Source organism: Daktulosphaira vitifoliae, unplaced genomic scaffold (genome assembly GCF_025091365.1).
Source record: "Daktulosphaira vitifoliae isolate Bord-2020 unplaced genomic scaffold, ASM2509136v1 Scaffold_2, whole genome shotgun sequence".
Taxonomy (NCBI): domain Eukaryota; kingdom Metazoa; phylum Arthropoda; class Insecta; order Hemiptera; family Phylloxeridae; genus Daktulosphaira; species Daktulosphaira vitifoliae.
This window is the reverse complement of record NW_026099573.1, coordinates 11532494-11554882: the sequence shown is the minus strand read 5'-3', so window position 1 is coordinate 11554882 and position 22389 is coordinate 11532494. Positions and strand designations below refer to the sequence as shown.

Below are 22389 nucleotides of genomic sequence, written 5' to 3'. Positions count from 1 at the left end.
GGAAATAGGAGATTATATAGCTTTTGGAATAATTCATCAATTTTTTAAAATTAAACACTATCTACAGATTTGCATTGAAGCGTTTTTTATGAAAGTGATTTTAATCACTGTCAGATATCATTATACTTGACTCAACTATGCCACGTCCCCACTGTGCCGCGACCCCATTGTACTATGTTTTTTTTATAAGTTAAGTTGAGATAAAAAAAAATTGTATCAAAAAATTTATTTGTTAAGTTACTTCTGATAAAATTTTTTTTTTATATATTATTATTATGTATTAATAGTTATACTTATTATTGCTATTCTTCTGTAAATTTGGTTAACTAATAATTCAATTTTTCAAAAATATTTTGTAGTTAATTAGACTGGATAAGAGTATAATTGAAGGACTTCAGGATATTGTTTTATTGTTAGAAGATCAATTGAAACCTTTAGTTCAAGCTGAACTTTCATTATTAGTAGATATATTATATCGGCCAGAATTATTGTTCCCTGTAGGTACAGAAGCAAGGATCCGATGTGAAAGTGGTGGATTTATTCATAGGTAATTTATTTTAATTTTTAGTAGAATATGTGATATTTTTAAATGATAAGATAATGAAGCTCAACATTTTTTTTTTTTTAATTTTATTTTTGAATTCTTACTGCATGATATGACTAATAAATTTAAATCTTTTAAACATTTAATTGAGTTAAATGTTATATGTAATTCAATTTTTAAAAAGTTAAAACATCATTTTCATGTGTTCAAACTTCTGTGGATTGTCTTTTATAGTTATTGTAGTTATGAGCTGATAACTGAAAACGTGGATACATCCCTAAATAAGCAATACTTGTAACTTCTAAAAACATTCACTTCAATCAAATTGAAAAAAAAACACTATAACTATAAGTTTTGAATTACAATAATATTAAATCAAAAAATTAAAAAAAAAGTTAAANTAAATCAAAAAATTAAAAAAAAAGTTAATACCCAATCTATGTATTAAAATACTTGTAACTCCATGGGTACTTGTCCTAAAATTGTTATTGACCAATCAACTTTTTTTGTAATAAAAGATGGATTAAAAGCTAAAAAATAGCTATTTTGAAATTTTGTAAAAAATATAAAAATGTTAATTTTTTTTTTTTATTAGTTATAAATAATAAAAAAATTATGCATTAAACGTAATCTAAGAAGATAATAATTATTTTTTATAAATGTTAATAAAATGTTTATTGAACCAAAAGGTATAAGAGTTGTCAGTTCTGGTTTGTCTTGTATATTGTTATGATATTAAAAAATTCGATTTTTACCATTTTATAACATTTCAGAATATTTAATTATGTTATTAGACGTTTTAAAATATTATACAACAAATAAAATTTAAATCATAAACATATATGTAAATAATTCCTTAAATGCCTTTAATAATAACATGACAGCACAAAATAATTTTTTTAATTTTAAGCCCAAGTTATATACATTAGAATTAGTATAATATTACAAAAATATTTTATTTAATTGAAATTAAAATTTTTATTTTATTTAAAATGAAGACTTATCAAGCATTCAGAACAATTACTAGAAGAAAAAGAGGATAAATTGTGTGTCAAAGTTCTAAACACTCTACAAGAAATGATGACTATTGATCTTGAATATGGCGAAAAAGTAATATTAGTTTTAGAAAATGAATAAATATAATACATGCATCTTTTATTATAGGGAGATATTTTGAGGTTAAGTCTTTTAAAGAGATATTTTGGAAATTCTCTTGATCAAAAACAACAAATTGCAGAATCTATAATACAACCGAGTATTAAGCATGTAGTAACAATTGGTCCTGGAGGTATTTGACGTAATTTGCATGTAATTTTAAATTAAAAAAAAATATTTAATCAATTTTTAGCTAAATTTTTGGGACGTGCTGGATTAACTCTTCATGAAGTACAAAGTCATTTAGATCATGATGGAGCCTCTGATTTGGTTGTTGAGCTAATTATAAAATCAATTAATTCACCTCCTTCAATTTTTGTTGAAGCTGTACAATTAGGTATTGCTTTATTAGAAGGAGGGAATCCAATCATACAGCGAAGCATGTACAATAAACTATTAGGCGGTGATTTCTGTCAACTATTTTTTAAAGTATGAGTTATTTATTTTGGTAATGAAATGAATTTGGTTCATGAAAATACTTAGAAAGTTTAAAAAAAAGTAATGAATAATTAACTTAGTTTTTTTGATATAGGTATTTTTTAATAAAATGAAAGATGCTCAACAAGAAATAAAATCCACTGTCAGTGTTAATACTTCAGATATGGCTGTTAAAGATAATATTGATAAAGATGACCAAGGAAAAGATTTTGAAAGAGGTTTAAAAAAAAAAGGTATTACATTGTATAATTATTATTCCTTATTAATACTTAATGAATCATACAATACTTTTAAATATATTGAATAATTTGGTTGTCATACTTAGTTATTCTCATGGCTTATAATAATAAATAATTTAATTATTATAACTCTTTTATTGTTTTTAATTAGTAAAAACAAATGGGATGATGTTAACTGATGAAATGAGAGAGGAATTAAATCAAGCAGCTTTAGCTACTAGCCAAGCATATGCAGGTGCCAGAAATTTGTCGCCTGGTATGTTAAAAACACTTCCTATGTTTCAATAAAAATAACTAATGAAAACTTTTTCTTGTAGTCGGCGAAGAAGAAATAAATCATACGACAACTCATAATTCTATGTTAGATGATACTTTGATTGAAAAACTTGAGAAACAAAGAGAAAAAGAAAACCAAAATAAATTATCTCCTAAAATTCTTGTAATGCAACCAATTATGAGATTTTTACAACTCCTATGTGAAAATCATAATAGATATTTACAAGTAAAAATTAATTTTCACATAAAAATTAATAAATCAACTTAATATAAAAAAATTAATTACAGAACCTACTTCGTAACCAAAATAACAAATCTAATTACAATCTTGTTTCTGAAACATTAATGTTTTTAGATTGTATTTGTGGTTCTACAACTGGTGGACTTGGGTTACTTGGTTTATATATTAATGAGTATAATGTTGCTCTGATAAATCAAACTCTAGAAACTCTAACTGAATACTGTCAAGTAAAAAAACTTAATATTATTAAAATATTTTTATTTGTTTATACTTATAAATTGAACTTTAGGGACCCTGTCATGATAATCAAAATTGTATCGCTACTCATGAATCTAATGGATTAGATATAATAACTGCTTTAATTCTTAATGATATAAATCCACTAGGAAAAACTAGAATGGATCTAGTTTTAGAACTAAAAAATAATGCTTCCAAGTTATTATTAGCTATAATGGAAAGCAGAGGAGATAGTGAAAATGCTGAAAGAATTCTATATAATATGAATCCAAAACAACTAGTAAGAACTTAAATGATTTAAACTTTTGTAATAAACAATTAAGAATATGTGTTATTTAATTGTGATAATCTAGTATAATATTGATTAATGAGCAAGATGCATATAAATTTTTGATCAAGTACATCCTTTTTTCTGCTTCTTATATTAAAAATAATTTAAAAATCTACTTTTTTTAATATTCTTATTTTACATAGGTTGATGTTGTATGTCATGCCTTTTACCAAGAGACTTTAGAAGATGATGATGTTGATGATTCATCAACTGAAAGTGAAGATGGTGTTTCCCCAAAAGAGGTAATAAATTCATAATTTCATTAAATATTTTCTACATTTAATTGAATTAATACATTTTAGGTAGGACACAACATTTATATTTTATGCCATCAACTAGCACAACATAACAAAGAACTTGCATCTTTACTAAAACCATCCGAAGGAAATATAGATCCTAAAGTTAATGAAGCATTAATTTACTATGCTTCACATACAGCACAGATTGAAGTATTATTATTTTTTATTCTTGTGAGACATATTTAATATTTTCAAATAAAATGTTTATTTTTAGGTTGTTAGACATGACCGTACATTGGAACAAATTGTTTTTCCTATTCCTGAAATTTGTGAATATTTAACACATGACACAAAAGTAAAAGTTTTTCATACTGCTGAAAGGGATGATCAAGGATCAAAAGTATCAGATTTCTTTGAAAAAACTGAAGATATGTTTGGTGAAATGATTTGGCAAAAAAAACTAAGAGGTGTGTTAATTATAAAAATTGTAAACTTTTTTATGTAATGTTATTGAGTTGATTATAGGACGACCCTCATTATTTTGGGTTAGTAGTTTTATGTCACTGTGGAGCAACATATTGTTCAACTGTGCTGTTATTATAAATTTGATAGTTGCGTGTTTTTACCCATTTGAAGATGAAGTGCCAAGTAAGTAACAGTCTTTCAAGTATTTTATTTATACATGTATATAAGACTTACTTTATCTATATTTATATTTTAGGTATTGGGTCACATGTATCTATTTTAATATGGGTAGTATTTCTAACTTCAGCATTTGTAGTGTTTGCTCTTCCTGGGTATTCAGGCCTTCGTACTTTAGTGATTTCAACCATACTAAGATTAATTTTTTCTATTGGTCCTGAACCAACACTTTGGTTGTTAGGAACTGTCACAGTAAGTATTTTAAGTTAGTTTTTTACTTATTCCTTAGTCACATTTTAATTGGATAAATATTTTAACGAAACTATAAAAGGTGATTATGAAAAGTATCCATATAATAAGTATAATGGGAAATCAAGGAACATTTACAAAAAAAATTGATCAAATTTTAACTGATGCTGAAATATTATATCACTTGATGTACATAATATTTTGTATTCTTGGATTGTGTATGCATCCATTCTTTTACAGTGTTTTGGTACGTTTCATTTATATAATTTCTTTATTAATGTTGACTATATGTCAAATGATATTTTCAATAATTTTTAAATAATTACATTCATTCTTAGCTACTTGATGTTGTGTATCGAGAAGAAACCTTATTAAATGTTATTCGTTCAGTGACAAGAAATGGACGTTCAATAATATTAACTGCAGTTTTAGCTATGATTTTAGTTTACATGTTTTCTATAATTGGCTATATGTTCTTTAGAGACGATTTTCTTGTAAATGTAGATGATGAAATTAAAAGTAAAACAATAATCTAGTTAATTAATGCTAGTATATTTTTTTTATTTTTACAAAAAAAATCTGATTTGTAGCAGAGTCTATGTCAAACATAGTAGAAAATGCTGATGAAACATGTTCTATTGGCAATAATTGTAGTGACATAGAACCTAAAGGAGATTCTAAAATGGTGATTTTAGATGGAGAGGTAAAAGAAAGAGCTTGTGATTCTCTAGTGATGTGTATAGTTACCACCCTTAATCAGGGGCTAAGAAATGGTGGGGGAATAGGTGATATACTTCGTGCACCAAGTAGTCAGGTTAACATTTAATAATATTTATAAAAATTTAATATTTATCAATTTATATAAATTTTTTATTTTAATTTCAGGAACCTTTATTTGTTGCTAGAGTCATATATGACTTGCTTTTCTTCTTCATTGTGATAATTATTGTACTTAATTTAATATTTGGTGTTATAATTGACACATTTGCAGATCTTAGAAGTGAAAAACAAGAAAAAGAACTTATTTTAAAAAATACTTGTTTCATATGTGGTAAGATAACAAAAAATAAAATTATTATAATGTGATAATATACAAATATTTAAAATTATTTATCTGACAAATATCACATAATTATTATTTCACAGGACTTAATAGATCAGCATTTGATAATAAAACTGTTAGTTTTGAAGAACACATTAAGTGTGAACACAATATGTGGCATTATTTGTATTTTATAGTTCTTGTGAAAGTTAAAGATCCAACTGAATTTACTGGTCCAGAGAGTTATGTATATGCTATGGTTAAAGTATGTACTCATATATTTGATAAATAATAAGTTTTTTCAATTTTATTTTATTTTAGGACCACAATTTAGATTGGTTTCCTAGATTAAGAGCAATGTCTTTGGCAGCTGTAGAAAGTGAAGGGGAGCAAGTTGAGTTAAGAAGTCTTCAAGTTCAACTAGAAAATACCCAAACAATAGTGGCATTTTTATCTCAACAACTATCTGAACTTAAAGAACAGGTATATAAATATACATATTGCATTGTTTTGAAACATTATGTTTCAATTATATTTTTATCAAAATTATTATGTTTTTATTTACTATTTTTTTACTTTAAATAATTAAACATTAGATGACTGAACAACGAAAACAACGACAAAGAATAGGTTTATTAAACTCTACATCACCTTATGTACACAACATGGCTTTATAAAGTATTTATTTACCTCACTTTTTGTTTAATTATCTTTTGTAGATTAATTAAAAAAATATATGAACTATTTTTTATTAGAGTCCAATATAGCAATTGTAAAATATAACAATTGCTAGTATTACATTTTTTATTTTATTAAATTTTATTTTGAATTATTTTTAATTAATTTGAAATAATTTTACTAAGCACAAAAAGTTATTTAAAGGTTAATTATTTATTAAACTTCTAGTAAATTTTAAAAATAATTAACATAAATAATTATTTTTGTTAATCATTTTATTTTTGTTATCTATCTATTAATTTGATTGCAACTAATATTTATCTAAGTTATCTTATTTATACATTTGAGTGATTCATTAGTAATTATATTTAATGTGGTGATTGGTGCTCCAAATTATTTAACATTAATCAACTGTATTTATATTATTTTAAAATAATGTAGTAATATTTTTAAAAGTACTTAAAAATAATATGTGATAGTTTAATATATTTAGATGTTTAAAAAAGTTAAAACTTATAATATCATTGTTTGTTATTCATTTCAATTTTATTAAAACTATTTATAAATACAATGTAATTTTTTTTGTTGCCATCAATTCATTTTATTGTGATTTTTTATTAATTTTATATATTTTTTACTAATTATAATATGTTGTGGTATCATGGAAAATATGTTATACAAATTAAAATTTTATGTTAAGTAAAAGTTTCATTTTTATTTTATGTTATTGAATATTTCAATTCTGATATTTTTTTTTTACAATAATTTTTCAAAGATTAATTTAAACTATGTAGCCTATATATAATGGCTAAATAACTAAAAAAATAAAATTGAAATCTAGTTTTATCATTTTTAAACCATTTCAAGAGTAAATGATTTATAAAATATCAAAAATATTATTTACCGATATTATAGTGATTAAACATTAGTGAAAATTATATGTGATTATATAATGTGCAATTCAATTTTCTAGCAATTTATAGAGTTTTAGATACTTAATTTTGACTGTGTAGATTAATTTGAAATGCAATGCATTATTATTGTTATAAAATACCAAATTTTATAAAAATCTTATAATAAAAACTAATTTTGTTTAATTATACATTGTTTTATATTACTATTTACTTTACATTCTAATGAGTTTAATGCACAGAACTGAGATTTTATAGTTATAAACACATTGTATTTGTAATGATTTTTTGTTGTTTATTTCAAAATTACAGTCATATGTAATTTTTTTATAATATCTATTAAGTTATGCTTAAGGAGTTTAATAACCTGTGATTTATATTGAAGACATCTTTAATAATCTGATTTATTAATAATTATTATTTATACAGGTTTTGATTCAGAATGTTTTATATATCTAGATACTTTTTTTTATGTTATAGCATTATAGATTATACATTTTGTTGAATATCATTATAAAAATTGTTTGACCATTACCATTTTTTATAAATTAAAAATTTAATAGTTTTACTATGTTATTTATTTATGTTGAATTTGTAAGTTGTCAATAATTGGGAATATTTTTAACAGGTGTATTATATTAGAATAAAATAATTCTACCTTTTTAATAATATAGTATTGTTTTATTAGTTCCGTTGTATGTAACAATCTTCATCAAGTTAACTTGACTTCACTCAACATAAATGTAAAGAGAGAAAAAAGTAATACTTTAAAAATTGTTTTCAAAGTAACTAATAATTATTTGTCTGAGCCTCAAAATCTATAGTGATAGCGCTGGTTTTTATATCTTAAATGTCTTACATACTAATACTATCAATCTAAATAGAATTTAGATTAAATCATAAATTATGACCTTTACTAAAAGTACAATATTAGAATGAGGCCAAACATTTTTTATTAATAAAAAAAAATGGCTCAAATTTCTTTATATTAAGTCATAAAATATTTACTTATGGTCCTTTTATATTAATGTGTTTAAAATGAAACATATTTTTATTATTAATTTAGAGCTTACAGAATTAGAACCATAATGAATCAGTATTTTAGCTTATTTAATTTCAAATGCAATATTTTTTTAATGGTATAAATGGTTAAAAAAACCTCCTCCTTTGGCGGAGGCCGCTATGGCCCTTAATTGAGCCAATAAAGCACTAAAAAAAATATATATTTTTTGAAATAGCAACATAAGTTTTAATTAGCATATAAAATAGGAAATTATTGAATTAGGAAAACGACTGGTCGATATTAACTTTTGGATAAGTATTTGGAAAGTTATTAACATCTAAACGAGAGGAATGTTGCCACCTAGAAATAATTAGTCAAAACTTGTTATCAACGTATCATTTTCTTAATTAAATCATTTTTTATTTTATATAAAAAAATTAAGTTCACACACTTTTAAGGTATAATATATGAATAAAAAAATTTAAAAAGTAATTAATGGAAACGGAAATGCATTATCAGTCTAGGGTATTAGAAAAGAAATTATATAACAAAATAAAATGTGCATACATATTTACTGGAGAGGCCAAACAAATTATACTCACAAGATTATTGTATTAGTTTACCTATTGGAATACAATACATTGTAAATATAACAAGTGAGTTCAATTAGAAATTGTAAAGAAAAAATCTTTAATTCAATTAATGACTTCGAACAGTAACTCGATAAGATGTTAGATAAGTATAAAACATTTTTAAAGTTTCCACAATACATTTAGTTATCATTAAATCGCCATTATCGCTCATAAGTTTAGAAAATCACTTTATTATTTTTACGTAAACGTTCAAACAAATTTTTGAAAAATGGTAAGAACTATCAAAATGATAATTAAGTTTTATTTTATTTTAAATATTACAAACAAATTATCTATGACGAGTCAATAAAAAAATATTATTTTGTAAACTTTAATAAAAATATTTTTTTCAAAATAATCATAAAATAAATTGAAACACTTGAATTAAATTTGCTTAGTATAAGTTAAATCAACTATGAGATTGAATATTAACTACAATACCAGTTGGTATTTTAGATAAAATTAGATTTTTTTCCGCCATCACTTCATTTTAGAAATAATTATTGCAGTCAATAAAGAAAGAAGCATCTGGCGTGTTTGCGATAAGAATTCCAATGAGGCTAAAATGTAAGTTCTATAAAGATCAGAGTATTGAACGGTTAACAAGAAATTAGGGATGAGAATGAGTGTAGCAGAGATGTAAATGTTAAATGGATGAGTAGGGTGACTAGAGAAGATGGGATAAGGAACAAACATATAAGAGAGAGAGAGGTGTGGTGTCAATCGTGGATAAGATGAGAAAAATGGACTTAGATAGTTTGGTCATGTTATGAGGAAAGAAGAATCTGGAGCTGTAAGAACTGTTGTGGAAGTTAATGTTGAAGGAAGAAGAGAAATACCAATAAAGAGATGGAGGGATGTTATTGAATGCGATATGAGGACGGCTGATGTGGGAGATCGTGTCAAGTGAAAGTTTAGGATATAGGTAGCCGACCCCAAGTAGTTGGGATTAGTTAAAAAGAATAAGAAAAGGTGGCTTTGGGGAAGAGTATGATATTGACATCATCATATACATGATTTAATGTCGATGTATAATTTTGATAGGATGAAAATTTTAATTTAATTATAATATATTTTTATGATATATGTAAATACTAATGCGCCTATTTGTACGGTGCCATGTGTAATAATCCAAAAATAAATTAAGTTTCACTTTAAAGTCATATTTTTATTTTTATAAGTACTATTTTTAGAAAAAGTTGGGTCATTACATAAATTTCATATAAAATTCAAACTACTCAACTCACATAAATTACGACTCTATAGTTAAAATATCTGTATAAAATTTAAAATTCGTAGAGATAATATCTAACTCATTTTAATTATATCTATAACATTTCGTAGTGAAAAATTAAATTTAGTATAGTAGATATTTAAATTTTTTTTCAAGATTTATTATTGAGAATTCATGTTTTTTCGCTAGTAAAATATTAATTAATTATTTAAAATATTTTGATAGTAGCTATTAACTGACATATACCATTATTGTCCTTATTTATAATCTTGTTCTATGAACTCTTAATATTGTGGAATAAAGAAACATATATGTGATAATTATTCTAACAAGCTATTTTGTCAATAAAAAAAAAATTTATAATGTGTTTTCATTTATTTAAAATTATTTAGAATTTTTTTATAATTTATTATATATATATTATTCAATAGGTCAAAACTAAAAATGAAAACAATTTTTAATTTATTAATTTATTGGTAAGTAATAAAATAATCATTTTTTAGCTTAAAATTCAAATGATGCCATATTTTGCCAAACGATTAACCTCATTGAAAGTGTTGCCATTAAGAACCCGAAATTTGTCATCGTTCCAAAAAGCTCGTTTTGAAGTAAGAAACATATAAATTTTAATAAATTAATATTTTGTAGATCTATAATAATACTTAATCAAAAAAAAATATGTCTTGATTATTATAAAATGAATAAATGAATTTCAGTATCAGACATTTATATAAAAACTAATTTTATTAAAATATAAAATATAATAAATATTTAATTTTTATCAAAGTAATTATATATTTTTACTACAGACGGTAAAAAAGTGATGTAATTTCCTTTGTACTTTATAATTTTAAATTTTCATTTTGAGGATTTTGTTTTTCTGCTCAAAATATCTAAATTAATACATTACTGATTTTAGCAATACATATATTATCTGAAAGTCCGTAATTTTACAAATAAGATGCACAAATAAAAATATGTCAATAAGAAAAAAAGTATAGTTGGAATCAAGCAAAGTGGAGACGAGACATTTTTAAAACTGTTAATATGGAACTTGCTATCCGATATTAACTATAATATTATAAACTCTTATTTGCTATAAAATTACTGTCATGAAACGTATTGTTTCGTATAAAATTTATTAGATCCAACAAAAAGTACATGATTTTGAATTTTAGAGACCGATTACTTACAGAATTCTATAATTAAACGAATGACGTTCTTACGATTTTTTCTTAAGATTAGTCGTGAAAACGTCTTCCTTTTTTTAATTGTACAGTACTAAAAAAACCTTTAATTTTATTTAATTTTTAAATATGTAGATTTTCCGTTGTTATACAAAAAACTTAAGATTAATCATTTTCACCAAAAATTGAATGATTTATGGCTTTAAAAGCACTACTAGAAATTAAGTTTTTGGGTAGGTTTTTTGTTTAATCGTAAAGTAAATCATATTAGCCTTGATTTAATGCAGGTTAAAAGGAGATATCTTTTTGGAACACTGTCAAAAATTGAAAAGAAAAAAATTTCAATAATATTTCTAACCTCTCCCCACCCCACACAGTACTTTGGATAATGTTTGGATTTGCAAAAAAATGTTGCCAGCAAAGTAAAACGTTTAAAGTATTGTGAATAAAAATTTGGTAATGATTCCACTAGTTTCGAAAAGTTCATTTCAATTTAAAGTCAAAACTATAAATATTTTATTTTTATTTTATAAATATAATATTTGTCTGACACATTAGCTAAATAATATCTCGGTTTAGATGGCTAATTAGGTCAAAAGTCATCTAAAGGATTTTTTGGGTAAGAAGTGGTGCAACACCCTATATGCACCTCATATGTACGCTTTTGTCATAGTTAAATTTCGTGTATTTAAGAATATATTGACATCACACTCTTCCCCAAAGCAACCTTGTCATCTTCTTTTTAACTAATCCCAACTACTTGGAGCCGGTCACCTATATCCTAAACTTTCACTTGACATGATCTCCCACATCAGTCGTCCTCAAATCGCATTCAATAACATCCCTCCAGATGTTTTTTGATCTTTCTCTTCTTCCTTCAACATTAACTTCCACAACAGTTCTTACAGCTCCAGATTCTTCTTTCCTCATAACATGACCAAACTATCTAAGTCCATTTTTCTCATCTTATCCACGATTGACGTCACAACTCTCTCTCTCTTATATGTTTGTTCCTTATCCCATCTTCTCTAGTCACCCCACTCATCCATCTAAACATTTACTTCTCTGCTACACTCATTCTCATCTCTAATTTTTTGTTAACCGTTCAATACTCTGATCTTTATAGAACTTACATTTTAGCCTCATTGGAATTATCTTATCGCAAAACTAGCCAGACGCTTATCATCACTTTTAAAGCCACCTCTATACTAATATATAATTATGTAGTAAATTAAAGTACTATTTAGAAATATTTATAAACCTCTCATTTGTTAAAAATATTTACAATTGTCTTTTTTCTAAAGAATAGAAAAATTCAACCAGTCGAAAACAAGTAGTTATGCAATGGGAAACAATATTATTTAAAACGGTATTATTTTACATTGTCAATCGATATCAATAGAAGAGTTACGCAAGTTAAATAACTATAACCCTCGTTATGTTTCTAGTTTATGTTCTATTATATAGCAGGTGATGTGATACAAACAACCGCAGTTATATCAAGACGGTAGAGGATTTTTGAATGTGTACGATCATCATAATAATATATCGTGTGATGAAAATATTTTAAAACAATTTATTATTTAATCTACTTAGATTAATTTACAATGCCGGTAGTATCTTCTTGTTGTCGGGTTTGTTCCAAATTATTTGATTCTCACGATTGTCTACTAAAATGCGATCAGTGTTTTTTTTTTGTTCATAAAAATTGTTCAAAACTTTCTGCTGAAGAATTGAAATGTTTAGCATCGGCAAATAGAAGTTTAAAGTTTTATTGTGAAGATTGTGATGTTGGTAGATTATCCAAAGGGTTTGATAGACACATAAACCATTCTATAGAGTTGGTAATTAAGAATATTTTCATAATAATTTTTGTAATAATTTACCTATGAAAATTATAAAAATATGTTATTTCAGAATATGATTTTCGTAACAAAAGAATGCATTTAAAAATACGCTAATTAAAATTTCACAAGAAAAAACTAAACCTACAGTTTTTTTTATTACACATTATTTTAACGATAGTTTTATTTATTATGATTTAAGAATAATAATAATTATCATCACAATGATTCGTCTAACAAATTAAACTAATAAATAAAAACAACATTCTAAAAGGGATTTTCATCAGAAACGAAACTATACTTTTCTAAACTATTTTTACGAATTTAGATTTTTCTATCGCCTTTAGTTTTTGAGATAATTACTAAGTAGTAAAATTTTTTACAAAAGTAACCAAAAATTATACAGTCAATCCATGCCAAATCATCCAGAATAAAAATTTTTATGGTGTATTAAACAGATATATAACTAAAAAACTAAAAAAGATTTTTTTTGGAATTAGGTCCCCCGGCAGAAATATAGCACTTAGAATACTTATGATTTTATCAAATTTCTAACTTTGTAGGCTTCTAAATCCTAAGAAAATTGTTTTAAATATTTGAAATTTAGTTCAAACATAGATCATACACTATTCAATACCGCATTTGAAAATCATTATAAAATAATAACTTCTTAATGGTTTTAAGTGAGCTCAAAAGCGCCATTTTTAGAAAGTCGTTAAAACTTAGAATTTCACATAATTTTTTTTTTTTTATGTAAACATTAAGTTATAATAAGGCCAAGTCTAAAATTTTAATTCGATTAAGTCAATATTGAATAATATGTGTTTTTTTTTTAACATTCTGGCTATTTTTAACATTTTTTACATTAAAATAGCCATAGCATAAAGAATAAACCCTGAAAATTTAAGAAAAATATGAGGTGGTCGTGCAACCGCTTCTGGATGATTTTGCAAGGATTAACCCTATAGATTAAAATGAAATCTAACACATATTAGAGAACGAAATAATAACAAAATCTTTCTATATTAATACAACTTTACAATGTTTTTTGTAAAATGTTTATATTTATATAAACTTAATCATATTTATGTTTGATTATTATATTATATAGAAGTAATCAATAAATATATTTCGATTTAAAAAATTATATTCAATAATGATTCTAATATTACATAAAAAGTTTTATTATTAAAAAATTAATTATTACCTGAATATTTCAATTGCAGCATTTTTTTTATTACTAAGAGTTACATAGCTATTATAACTATGATTTATTTATAATGATATATGACAATATATAATGTAAATGCTAAAAGTAATGTTCAATTTTTCTCATAAATTTACTATTAATAGTAATTTATAAGTTATTGATCAATTATCAATCAAAACAACGCTATTTTTAAATTCTGAAAATTTCCTATTTTATGTTAATAGATATTAAAAATTAAAATTAATAATAATTTTGAAAAAAAAATTAATACATTTTTTATTAGTAATTACTTGTGTTTTACTAATTAGTAAATATCTCCAAAATTATAGGCAATAGAAACAGATTTGAAATCAGGGCGAAAAATTGGTTTAGCATTAAACCAATTAGTATAGTAAAAAGGTATATTTTCGTCTCTGATGATTAAAAGTTTGATTTTGTAGACCAGTGTAATTATAAATAAAAAATTTGTTATAAGGCACAACTATTAATTTGTTTTTTGTTACAAAAATATTTTCGTGATTGCATGACTTACTTTTTAACCTTCACTAAAACTTTTACTAAATTAGCAAGTAGTATCAACAATTTCTAATTATAAATAAATCATGGTCGGATTATTGAAATAGTTAAGTTATATTCACTAATTAAAACTTATCTTTTTCGTTAAAGTTTACTATTTGGTTCATACATCAAAATGTTAAAATGTGGAACATCTGCGTCATTTAGCGGTGATCATATTGCCTATGATTACTTTTGTCGTTAAACGAACGTCACTTGTACAAAAGGGGAGCTTATACAAAAAAAAAAAATTGACCTTGTCATTTTTGTTTTTAATTTAAGTATGCACTTAACGGAATTTTAAAACAAAATTGACTGTCAAAAAAACAATGATCATACTTTTTAGTCATTTAATATACTTGTGTACGAGCATTAACGCTTTATTTAGATTAAGGCAATGAAGCATACAAAGTAAAAATGATTTTATTTTGTTGCTAAAACTCACATTCTTAAGTAATGCAGAAAAATATTACAAAAATGATTTAGTGTACCTTATAGCCGACTTAGCGAACGCGTAGGTTTTCAAATTGCAAAACGTTGATCATTAAAATAATTGATAATTATTGTTTTCTACTGGAAAATATCATACACCCGCTAATATTTTCCGCGAATGGAATCGAGTGATTTATCAAACAGATAAAGCCGTACACGGTCTCTAATGGATATTATTTTGCTTAATAAGGAGTTTGCCTCGAATCCTTGCCATTCTCACAATTATACACCATAAATCATTTGCATTGCCGTGCGTTATGACTCGTGGATCACTCTACTTAGAAGTTATCGCATGTATACAACACCGTCCCAAACACCGCCTTTGTTGACTTTGTTTATGATAAGTTCATTTAAATGAAAAAGCCAACGACCACCGACGACCTCCCTTTTAAATCTATGCCCTAATAAGGCCTCATAGTTATAACATTACGCGGTAAAATTAACGTGTGCATACGTCTCCAAGTCATACCAATGTCAATTAATTGTTTACACTGTATTATTGTAAAACCTATAATCAATTCAATGCAACTGATATTATCATCAGTGGTTTTTGTTATTTTATGTATACAAACATAATCAGTGGTAGTAACGATTTCGTCTATGATATAATCAATGTGTTTTTTGCGAGTATATTATACATGACTTATTCATAGATTAAATACACATGTATTTAATCTATGACTTATTGTATAAGACTTACATATTGTGTGCACTTAAAAAAAAATGTAAAATGTTACATTTTTTCAGACGGAGTCGGTTGCCGAAGACAGTGATGTACACAAGATAAAAACATCTTTTGTAGATCCAATAGACCTTTTTAGTCAATGGTACAACGAGCATATGGCAGTCAATGTTAACGTTACTTCCGCTAAAGCATTTAGTTTAGCAACCATCTCTAAGTATGCTATTGTAAAATATACCTCCATTCTAATCTGTAATAATATTTTAAATAGTAGAACTGCGTGTACATAATGGGTGTTAAATCATAAATAAATCACGTGCGCAAAACTAAACAGGAAACCGAAAATTTATCAAGCTAAAATATAATTATTTTTTAACTGCTAATAACTAAGTATTATTTTAAAATATTGCGTCATATTAGTTAGAAATATATTACAATTTAATGTTAAAAATAAATTCTTGATAACAAATTGGCCGTGAATAACAACAATATTATTTTTGAATTCGTAATTTTATAATTATTATTGTATTGCACTAAAATTAATCAATATATAAAAGTAGAAGTATACAGTAATATATTACGAGCAGGGTAAAGTGGTCAATTACTCTCACGCTCATCTTGAACGTTTTACACAAGACTAATAGATTATGTTTTTGCTATATTCTATAATACTATTTAAATATTGTGATTTATTAATATACTACTATTTTGTCGTCATAAACAAACAGAGGAACACTAGTTACATAAAATATTTGTACAATTTATATCGTGGTTATCTAGTTGGATAGTTTCCTCGAGAAGAATAAATTGATAACTAGTTTTCGCTGATATTATTGCATGTAGCATACTCTAACGATTCAGTTTTTTTAATTTTTCAGCAAGTTAATAGCGTGTAGAAACTGAACTACGCACAAAATAATGCACTAAACATGGGCCACGCCACACCCTTACTAACATAATTTATACACTCTTTTTTTAAGATAAACAATCATTTAAAATTATTTTGTAAGCGTCTCTTTCGATTTATTTAGAAATGTTTTACGATACGTTTGAACATATTGGAGGTGTATTTTATTATTGGTCAGTATGTTGTTGAACTCTTAAATGGGATTGACCTCTCGTTCAGCTGTATCATTTACAACGTTCAAATTTTCTTTCCCATTATGGTAATTTTCATTAAAAGGCCATTCAATTGGATTTTTATTAAAAATTTGTCGTTATCTTTAAAAAATTTAAAAAAATATAATGATATATATATTAGTATGCTTGTATCATATACTAATAAAATGTTGAAATACATCTACATAATACGTTTAATATTTGTTTATTTATGAAATACTTATAGAACTGGGAAGGTATCATGCAGAAGCCTTATTCTCCGTCGTTTAGATAAAGATGGATTTGTTATGATGACAGACGGGAGGAGTAGTAAATCAAAAGAATTGGTAAACAACGAAATTTTTATATAAAACAAGAATTTGCTGAAAAAAAATAAATGGCAATTTTAAAGCTATTTAATGAATAGTAATTGAATTAACAAAAACATTTTTCGCTTTGAGCTGTACAAAATTCACTTCTCATTTAATAATTTGGATTAACTTCTTGCAGGCTGAAAACCCTGTAGCATCTATGGTGTTTCTATGGTTGGGTAAAACAACAAGCAATGATAACCAGACCAGACAGGTTCGCATAGAAGGTGTAGTGAACAAATTAAGCACAGATAACATGCAGGAGCTCTATGACATTGAACCGTTGTTTTGTAAGATTAGGGCCCAAATTTGTGAACAGGGTCAACCCGTTGAATGGAATAGACTTAAACGTGATCATGATCTACTGCTTAACAAAGTGATCAATGAAAATATACCTCTTCCTAAACCGGATCACGTGTGAGTAAAAATATTCGCAGTTAAGTCTCAGTATTGATCCAAATTACTTATGTATATCCAAATTATTGATCATTAGTTCACAGCTTCGTATGTTAATTACTTAAGTAATTTTAAAAGTATTTAAGAAGTTATACGTTTAGTTATATTAAATTAACTTTTTATTAGTTCAATGTAAGATTCACAAAATTTATTAACTTATTTATTTAGACACACTTTTACAACAATGGCAGCGCCGGAACCGGTGGGTCAACTCTTTCTCGGTTTTTGTGTCTGTATATGCGATTACTTCCGCTTTTACTAAACCGAATTTCTTTAACGATACGTCAAAATATTATAAAACGTAACTAGTTGAAATTATAAATACAATAATTTTGAACGATTTTCCTCGGTTTTGTTTATTAAGAGATAAAAGTTACAGTCAGAGGTGTCGTGGAGCGTATACGGGGGTATACGGCGTATACCCACTTCTTTGTTTTTCTGTTAATGCGTATACTTATAAAATCATGAGTGATACGCGGGTATAAGGCGTATACCCACTGATAGTTTTCTTATTAGTGCATATATGTATTTATAAAATAGTTAAAGAGTATAGACTAAAGAATAAAATAAAAAGTAATACGTGGGTATCAAATACAGGTATGTTTGTCATATAACACAAATTTTGAATAACTCTCATCAGTTTGTTTAATCCCTAGCCATACCACATATAAACATATATCTGAAGTTATAAACACACAAATATTTTAAAAATAGAATATAAATGTAAAACAAAACACTGTCAAAGTGTATAAATAAATATCAATAAAATAAATAGGATAATGTTTATCATTTAACGACAATTTTATTGACATTTGACAAAATTAAAAACATCGACCAGAAATTAACGATATAGCACATACTAAGTTGAAACTGAATGTTATTGGGTTAACCTATAGCTGTTGAAATTGGTAATTTGTATTTTTCCGTAATAAACCGTTTACCAACCAATCTAGTATTTAATATATTACCTATAATGAATTAAGATAGTACTAACATGTACCTATTCACGTTTATTTCATTTATGTTTTAACGATTTGAAAACAATGATTGTAAGATTATTTTATTACTGCATAAAGTTTATTGTTTATTTACAAAAAATATAACAGTATCTAATAATACACTTATCGATTATATGACTATGAAATTTAATTTATGTAAGAACTTAGAAGTGTCAGTAAAAATATTAGAGTAATAGTTTGGAAATTGGAAGGAGCAAGGCCATATCTGGGAGAGTTAGGAGTTTTAGTTGCATTATGTAATAATTAAAAAATACATATTTTTAACACAGTTAAAACCTCACAATATTTGTATTCCGTGCCCCAAAACTAGGTTATAGTTAAGGCCTTTGAAAAGTAGTGTAGGGGTGGAATTCCCCACGTTTCCTCATTTAGGTTTTTAACTTATCTATTGATCAAATTACGACTACATCACTGTTGAAATGTATAAAGTTAAAAGTTCAACAAAATAATTGTGAAATATTGTATGTAGAAAATATAAAGTGCAATGGGGGGTGGGGGGGGCGGAGCCCCCCACGTTATTATCTATTCATAATATAGGTGTATACCCATAAACATTTTTAGGACTACACCACTGGTTACAGTTGTAATAAAACAGACAAAGTCGGTGTTTTTAGTTTTCATTTAATATTAAAATATATTTTTGAAAACTAAACGGATTATTGTGAAATTTTTATTGATGGTACTCAAACATTTGCCTGGCTAACTACTATTTTTTTTTTGAAAATTCAATCATTGACTAATGTGCTGACAGATTAAAAAATCATATTGAATTTTTTTTATTTCATAATGATTTTTGATAATGTTTGTTCAAATCCTATCTTTTTTAGCTTTGATGCGAAGCTGAGAAGGTATTAGTTTTACTATGATGTGTTTTTATATAATTGATTGTGATTTAGTATAATAAATGTCCAATTTTCAAATTCATTATCTTAATTCAAAAATGGGGGCGTTGGAACTATTTTTTACATGGGGCAAAAATTAAATGACTACGATCGTTCCTGCTTTTTGTACAAAGCAAAAGAATTGGATAAATCTATTTATTATTTTAGCTTCGATGCGAAGCTGAAAAGGTATTGGTTTTACTATGATGTGTTTTTTTTGTGTCTGTTACCACTTTTTCTCAACTCTCACCGAACAGATTTCTTCAACGATACGTCAAAAGATCACAAATCGTATCTAGTCAAAGACATTACCCTCAAAAATTGAAAAAATTTCTCTCGTTCCCCGTAAATCATGGAAATCTCCAAAAAAATTACAAATTTAAAAATCGCTAATTTTCGACATTTTTTCAATTTTTTTTTATAGATGCATGATGTATTTACTTATCATTTGGTATATTTTTTTTATAAATCTGACTTTTTACCTGCCTACAGGGGGGGATTCAAAATGACAACTTTTTCACAAAAAATTAATTTTTGAAAGTGTTCCGGAAAGTCTGACACTTTTATATATATCTTAAATTAAAGCTAAAGTAATATACTTTATTATGGAAAAATAATTTCGGACTTTATTTTGTCTTCACGGTGAAAATGGCTACCGTATGCTATTTTTGTGTTGAAATTCTCGTTTTTTTGTTTTACATTTTTAACTTTATTATGCTATAACTTTTTGAAAAATGTTTATTATTAGATTATTCCAAAAGCTACATGATCTCCTATTTCTTTATTTATATTTGATTACAAGTTTTATAATTTACAAGTGTAATATATGAATAAATATATATGTATACATATATATTTATAATATATAAAGGAAAATGGTGTTATTTAAAAAAAAAGTACGTCGAATGAAAGAGGGATATAAATATTACTTCTCATGAAAAAATTGTATTGATCCAAACATTTTTCAAAAAGTTATAGCATAATAAAGTTAAAAATGTAAAACTTAAAATCGAGAATTTTCACACAAAATACTATTTGCTAGCCATTTTCACCGTGAAGACCAAATAAAGTCCGAAATTTTTTTTGAATCAATGTTATATTGATATAAGTTATACTTAAGGAATATTTAATATCTTGTTATTAATTAAAGGTAACAAATATTTTATATTATAGTTTAAACATTATAAATGTCTTAATAGAAATAATTAAAAATAAACAAAAAACATAATTTCAGTAAATTTATTTTTGTTACGCCTTTAATTATGTAATCGTCTAAAAAAACATACATGTATAATGAAATCTCATTAATATTTTTATACATTTTCCAGAGTCGCCTACAAACTTGTTCCTAACGTGATGGAATTTTACGAAACTACAGGTATGAAAATAGCAGATCGCCTACTATTTGTCAAGGATGATGCATTCTGGAGATCAAAACGCTTGGCCGCATAACTCACATAAAATATTTAAATCGTTTTTTAATAAATTTATGTTTGTTATTTTTTAATGATCATGGTTTTTGCACTGACTTTGAATGTTTTTTCATCTGGATATTAACTGCACATTCAGTTGCTTTTGGTTTTTAAATAAAAAAATCAATAATAAAATTTACTTTTAATGTAATACAAGTATTTAGTTTCAAAATTCATATCATTATAAGGCAAATATCTAACAAAATTTTAATAAAAATTTTCTAACAATAAATATTTTTATTTATTTGTAATTGTTTTAAATTCTGTAAATGAACTATTTCCCGTTTGATAAGTTGCCAAAAACACCGGAGTAACTTAACACTCAAACAGTACTCAGTCGGTCTATAATAGGTAGACATTAATGTGTTCTCATTTCTGTTTTCGTCCAAAACTTTACAGTTTTACATATAAAAAAATCATATGTTTGTTTAGTCTTTTACGGTGCAACACAAAAATAAAATCTCATTCAATATTTATAATTTTTACTATACAGGTTTCATTGATACTTTTATAATACTTTAAATTAATGATAATACTCATTACACTCATTAAACTAATGAAAATATAATACGTCTACAAAACCATTAATATTTTATTTTATCTTGTATTAGGAATCGATACTGTTATGTTTAACGGTGAATTATTATTTTTGAATAGTTAGTCCTGCCTAAAGAGATAATATGTAAGAATGGAAATTTAAAAAACAACTAAGTCAATATTTATAGGTTTTATTTATTTAAAATATAATAATGAATTTATGATTGATTAAAGCTGAACGTAGCGTAACATTAAGATTATTATAACAAAAAATTAATTTAAATTTTGCATTCATGTGTCAGATTCAAATTTAATGTTTACAACTCTAAGATTATAATAGTAAGATTCATAAATATGTAATTTACGGGTGATAGTATGCACTTTTTACCTCAAGGATTTAAGATTTTGTTAAATAACCCTTAAGAAATAACAAAAAAAGAAAAATAATAATTATTTATTTATTGATATTCATGTATAATTCAAACCAAGCGTGT

General features: G+C 25.2%; 2 protein-coding genes across 4 annotated transcripts in view; both read left to right on the top strand.

Annotated features, from left to right (window-relative positions):
- The window catches only part of LOC126898911 (inositol 1,4,5-trisphosphate receptor), a 29881-nt gene extending 23413 nt beyond the window's left edge, over positions 1 to 6468 (top strand). Inside the window, exons 29-49 of the mRNA XM_050673290.1 lie at positions 360 to 547; positions 1543 to 1654; positions 1709 to 1832; positions 1893 to 2128; positions 2232 to 2370; positions 2528 to 2632; positions 2694 to 2878; positions 2941 to 3120; positions 3183 to 3410; positions 3605 to 3703; positions 3764 to 3910; positions 3975 to 4167; positions 4226 to 4348; positions 4422 to 4594; positions 4674 to 4838; positions 4930 to 5110; positions 5182 to 5405; positions 5477 to 5642; positions 5738 to 5898; positions 5955 to 6116; positions 6230 to 6468. Coding sequence (XP_050529247.1) covers positions 360 to 547; positions 1543 to 1654; positions 1709 to 1832; positions 1893 to 2128; positions 2232 to 2370; positions 2528 to 2632; positions 2694 to 2878; positions 2941 to 3120; positions 3183 to 3410; positions 3605 to 3703; positions 3764 to 3910; positions 3975 to 4167; positions 4226 to 4348; positions 4422 to 4594; positions 4674 to 4838; positions 4930 to 5110; positions 5182 to 5405; positions 5477 to 5642; positions 5738 to 5898; positions 5955 to 6116; positions 6230 to 6310 — 3372 coding nt within the window. The 3' untranslated portion in view covers positions 6311 to 6468. The remainder of the gene's footprint in view (positions 1 to 359; positions 548 to 1542; positions 1655 to 1708; positions 1833 to 1892; positions 2129 to 2231; positions 2371 to 2527; positions 2633 to 2693; positions 2879 to 2940; positions 3121 to 3182; positions 3411 to 3604; positions 3704 to 3763; positions 3911 to 3974; positions 4168 to 4225; positions 4349 to 4421; positions 4595 to 4673; positions 4839 to 4929; positions 5111 to 5181; positions 5406 to 5476; positions 5643 to 5737; positions 5899 to 5954; positions 6117 to 6229) is intronic.
- A 2486-nt stretch (positions 6469 to 8954) lies between these two features.
- LOC126898950 (pyridoxine/pyridoxamine 5'-phosphate oxidase) lies at positions 8955 to 21580 on the top strand. Of its 3 annotated transcripts, none has more exons than XM_050673380.1 (6): positions 8955 to 9089; positions 10595 to 10699; positions 16127 to 16278; positions 17407 to 17506; positions 17670 to 17947; positions 21215 to 21578. In XM_050673380.1, the coding sequence occupies exons 1-6, from the start codon at positions 9087 to 9089 to the stop codon at positions 21336 to 21338; spliced, it is 762 nt and encodes a 253-aa protein (XP_050529337.1). In that variant the 5' UTR covers positions 8955 to 9086; the 3' UTR covers positions 21339 to 21578. The 3 variants fall into 3 exon arrangements, with proteins under 3 accessions (XP_050529337.1, XP_050529338.1, XP_050529336.1); XM_050673381.1 differs by lacking the exon at positions 8955 to 9089 and adding an exon at positions 9309 to 9424; XM_050673379.1 differs by lacking the exons at positions 8955 to 9089; positions 10595 to 10699 and adding an exon at positions 12748 to 13122 and having other exon boundaries at positions 21215 to 21580.
- Positions 21581 to 22389: the final 809 nt, after the last annotated feature.